The sequence below is a fragment of the Octopus bimaculoides genome, chromosome 3, assembly GCF_001194135.2.
Source record: "Octopus bimaculoides isolate UCB-OBI-ISO-001 chromosome 3, ASM119413v2, whole genome shotgun sequence".
In the NCBI taxonomy this organism is placed as follows: Eukaryota; Metazoa; Mollusca; class Cephalopoda; order Octopoda; family Octopodidae; genus Octopus; species Octopus bimaculoides.
Genome location: NC_068983.1, coordinates 131,516,723 through 131,522,194, shown reverse-complemented (window position 1 = coordinate 131,522,194; position 5,472 = coordinate 131,516,723). Strand labels below are relative to the sequence as shown.

Below are 5,472 nucleotides of genomic sequence, written 5' to 3'. Positions count from 1 at the left end.
ATATTTCAAAAGCGACTGAAGATCCTTTCCAAGCCAGAGGTTCCTAAAGCCAGTTTCCCAGACTCTCTGGCCTATGTATTCCTCAGTGGATGGGAGGGAGGTCCTTCGCAGGATTATTCAATTTCGCCAGCTGAGTGAACTGGAACAATGTAAAATAAACAGAACACATCGCCCAGTTCAGGAATCGAAGCCATAATTTTACAACAATGAGTGCAACACCCTACACATTTAGCCTCACACTTCCGTATATCTTTTACTATAATAATACTCTAGTGTCTTTCTCCGTCACAACATATCAATGAGAAAGGAAGGAGTGCTAGATGAATAAGGAAGGAAGGGGTGAAAAAAGTCAAACAGCGTTTCAACTCTGTGTATGTGTGTATGTTAAAAGGGAGGTATGTGAATGTATGTGTGATTATTATGCACCTTATTTATATATAAAATACTACTACAATTAACCGTCATTTCTGACGGCACGGGGCCAGCTAGTATATATATAAATATACACACGAGTGAAATTTGACTGGAGACCGCCGTTGCTGCCATCTACGATTGTTTTTAGCTAAAGAGGCAGAGAGAAATATGGTTTGCTAAGAAATAAAGTGGGGGGTTAGAAATTTCCCTCAAAGGGAGAGAATCCGTGAGAGAGAGATTCTTACATATATACATGTATATGTTTATATACATACATACACACATATATATATATATAGGTATTGTACAGATGATGTGATTACAACAAATATTTATGTATTATTAAAGAGTTTATGCAACGGTATTTTGTTGATTGTACCGTTATATGTACATACAAATCAATCTCATTTATTAAGCTGATTACTAGAATGTCTGCAATCATAGCTTAAAATAAAATATATAGCCTACTTCCATACATTGAGTTCCTTACAATTCTTAGTTTTACATAGTTGCGTATCTTCTTACATGTATATATTTATGTGCACATCCTTGTGTGTCGTACTCCTGTGCAATTTCAATCAAATTTCCCTCACAAGATATCTAATCTATAGTTGAAGAGATATACCTAAAAATGCAATTCATTGAGATCGAGCAATGAACCACGTGATTACTAAGAGGACTCCTTATCTCACGCATCCATACCTCAAACTGAATCAACGTAAAATTAAATTACCTAACAATATTGGTTTCAAATCTTGACACAAGCCTATCAAGTTCGGAGGAGGGTGCAAGTCAATTACATTCATTCTAGGGTCCAGCTGGTACTTATTTTATCGACCTAGAAAGGCTGAAAGGTAATATCGGCCTCAGCAGCATTTGACTCAGAACTTAAAGACGGACGAAATGATGCTAAGCATTTTGTTCGGCACGGTAACGATCCTGCCAGCTCAGCGCCTTAATTTCCCTAGAAATATTCTAAAATATTTTATGTAGAAACGAAGCGGCAACCCATGCCTTACAACTAAACCAACCAATACCATTCGACCCTCAAATAGTTTAAATAAATACTCACTTGTAAAAGGGTTACACAGCCGTATATATCTGACCAGTGACTCCTCACACACCCATCAATAGGATTCTGTCCAGCTTTAATTGTCCACTCCGTGGATGTCTCTAACCAAGACTGAATAACCTTCCAAGCATTGTTCACATCTTCGATGTAAATCTCCTGTGTTAAAGAGTAGCATATAAAACAGTGAGCGTGAATATGTGTGTGCATAAGAATGTAAAACCACTGCTTACTACAATTAAGAAATGAGATTATATTGCTGGTTTGCTACGATTAATGTTGTTTAGTCCCATATATACACTCGTTGAGTAGACATGTTCAAACGCATTTAAACCAAAACCAACCATCCCGTCATTTGCTTCTCATAAATTGTATTTCTCTAATTCAACGGCGTTAGAATGTAAGGATGATTTGATAGTCATTTCTTGCACTCCAAGCAATTGCGTAGAGGACTCCGTCTTTGCACTATCTTACTGCTTTCTTTTTAGTCACATCTCAATTTTCTATTTGTCTGATATCACCCATTCTATTACTGGTATTGACACTGTTGAGTTGTCAGTGATGAAAGACGAAGTACGTTATTGTGTCATTAGAACTAAGAGGTTAATTTACTGAAATATAATTAGCGCTGCAAACAATGATGTCAACTCATTCATTGTCGATGGTATGTGTCCATATATGTATATATCTGTGAGCATATGTGTGTATACATATGTACATACGTATACGTGTGTGTTTGTATGTGTGTGTATTCGTATGTACTCGAGTCTATGTGTTCATGCACGTGAATATGCATATACCCTTGTATGGAGGAAGCGGTGTGTGCATGTATGTATATAATTTTTATATAAACATAGATACATTCTTATGCACACACATATTCACGCTCACACACAATCCCTACAAGCACACACATATACACTTACATTTAAGCACGAACACCATGCATACATGCAAACATACATACATACATACATACATACATACATACATACATACATATGCCTGCATGTACTACTTATTTCTTTATTGCCCACAAGGGGCTAAACATAGCGGGGACAAACAAGGACAGACAAAGGGATTAAGTCAATATATATATATATATATATATATATATATATGTGTATGTATGTATGTATGCATGTATGTATGTGTATATGTATGTATGTGTGTATGTATATTTATATGTGTATGTATGTGTGGTTTCTTTGTGTCTGTGTTTGTTCACCCCACCCTAACGACGGAGAAAATTCCAATAATCTTCTTTCTAATTCTAGCACAAGGCCAGAAATTTTAGGAAAGTGGAACTAATCAATTACATCTGCCCTGGTTACGTCCCCGTAAATTAACGATTCAGCAAAGAGACCGATAGAATAAGTACTGGGGTCGAAACATTCGACTAAAAATTCATCGAGGTGGTGCCCCAGCACAACTAGTAAAAGATAGAAATATGACATACATACACACTCATAGATACGCGCAAGCGCGCGCGCATGCAATGTCATTCTTCCTCGCCAGCCAAACTGAACTTAAATGCAGAAAGGGATTATATTTTCCCTAATAGAATACAGTATTGTACCGGTTACATTTCATGACATCAGTTATTTTTTGATGCTGTTCACACTTTCGATAAATCTCTCGTATTTGTTGAAAGAATCTGAATGTTATGCGATTGGCTCCCAAAGAAACAGAAACCTAACACAGAAGCCTAACACACTGCTATTTTGTAGACGAGATCTACAAGTCCATCTAGGAGTATCTCAGTTTGTGACCTGATTAATTCTTCAATATCAGACTTCATGTTACGAATACTACCAGTCGTTAGGGATGAATCAAAATTTGTCCTGTTATGGAACTTGTAAAAGGAACGTATAACCAATGGATGTCATTCTCACAACATTCTGCATACAATTAATATCTCTCAATATATTTCTTGTACTGGTACTCATAACAATATTTGATCTACTCATTTCGATGCCAGATGATATCTGGAATATTTATATCAAGACCTGGAGCTACTAACCTATACCAGAAATTTCCACAACAACAGTTTTATAGACCATCTCTACCTAAAGCGAATATAAACCAACAGAAACTACATATTGATTCAAACAGGTTTTGAATTCTCGTCGTATCCCTTCTCCTAAAGATTAAACGCATTCATGAATCAAATATGCATACATTAAGCAAATAACATAATCGGAATTCGAAGGGAGTTTCTTAGAAAGTGTTCACTAACTGATGTTTAATTTGATGCACCTAGACAAGTATTACAACTCTCTCATAACAGCATATCGTAAGAAAAACTGTATGCATATCCTGGTTATGCTGTCAGAAAGCATCATTATTACAGTAACACCGATAACCAAAGTAGTCAACCTTGGAACAACAACTGGGGTATTACTTCTCACTGCAAAAGTTTTGCAATACAGAGAAAGGAAATGATCCGTTCTACTGGAGGCATAAGGCCTCAAATTTGGTGGGAGGGGACTAGTCGAGTACATCGGTCCCAATTTTCCACTGGTACTTAAGTTATCGACCCCAAAAAAATGAAAGGCAAAGTCGACCTCGGCGGAATTTGAACTCAGGACGTAGCGACAGGCGAAATACCACTAAGCATTTTGCCCGGCGTGCTGACAACTCTGCCAGCTCACCGCTTTAGAGGTAGGGAATAATCTTTTCTACTCTAGGCACAAGGCCCGAAATTTTGGGGGGAGGGGTACCAGTCGATTAGATCAACCCCAGTACACAACTGGTACTTAATCTATCGACCCCCGAAAGGATGGAAGGCAAAGTCGACCTCGGCGGAATTTGAACTCAGAACATAAAGACAGATTAAATACTGCTAAGCATTTTGCCTGTCATGCTAACGTTTCTTATTTCTTTACTGCCCACAAGGGGCTACACACAGAGGGGACAAACAAGGACAGACAAACGGATTAAGTCGATTATACCGACCCCAGTGAGTAACTGGTACTTAATTTATCGACCTCGAAAGGATGAAAGGCAAAGTCGACCTCAGCAGAACGTAGCTGCAGACGAAACACCGCTAAGCATTTCGCCTGGCGTGCTAACGTTTCTGCCAGCTCACTGCCTTAGAGGCAAGAAATAACGAAATATCAGATGCATAAAAGAAACAGCGTTTCAGGTAAACCATCTACCTACGAGAACCGATGCAGAGTCTGAAGAATTAACACTAAAAATATCGTCCATATTAAAATCAGCAGTTGAAAAGTGTCATCATATCATTTCCTACTTGCGAAACATGTTCTAGCTAAAACATTATACAGTATTGTTCGTGGAAGAATAATCCTAAGAGCAAATATATAAGAAATTACAATGAGGTGGAAGGTCTAATCACTCATAAAAGATTATTGGTGGAACGTTCATCAACACCTCGGTGAAATATATTGATAAAGATCAGACATTGTGATCTGAATCAGGGTATATAAATTGTGACCAGTAATTGAAATCATTTCTTCAGCAAGTGTTAATCGAATGCTTGATAAAATGAGTATAAACTAATGAAAATAAACTAATGAGAAATCTGCAGATACTCCATTCAATCTATATCTTTAGATTTATATCTATAATTATTGAGTGAGATATGTAACTCAGCACCAATCAGGAAAAATCTGGTTTTCCCAAAACCAGAAGAACTACGGCTAATTAGGAAATTAAAGCTACAAGCAATTAATGGAACTGTAAACATACATAAAACATTCTAGAGGTTTAGCATGTAATATGAGTCTGATAATAATAGATATGAATCGAAAGTGCAAAGAGAGTGACAACAAATTTCTCATAAGCTTGAACTGGATGTATTCTTTATCACTTCTCTTTGAAATGAAACTGTATTAATATCTACTGGACAACTGGTTTCCACAACTGCATAATTTCTATTCTCTTTCTCAGATCATTATGACTAGAATGTTAGGCCTTCATTTTACTAAGGCATACACATATATAGATATACAAATATACGTATG

General features: G+C 36.9%; 1 protein-coding gene across 1 annotated transcript in view; it reads right to left on the bottom strand.

Annotated features, from left to right (window-relative positions):
- The window catches only part of LOC106867329 (stAR-related lipid transfer protein 3-like), a 58,535-nt gene extending 53,839 nt beyond the window's left edge, over positions 1–4,696 (bottom strand). The window contains exons 1-2 of the mRNA XM_052966789.1: positions 4,649–4,696; positions 1,487–1,642 (exon numbers count right to left, since the gene is read on the bottom strand). Coding sequence (XP_052822749.1) covers positions 1,487–1,642; positions 4,649–4,696 — 204 coding nt within the window. The remainder of the gene's footprint in view (positions 1–1,486; positions 1,643–4,648) is intronic.
- Between the last annotated feature and the right edge of the window lie 776 nt (positions 4,697–5,472).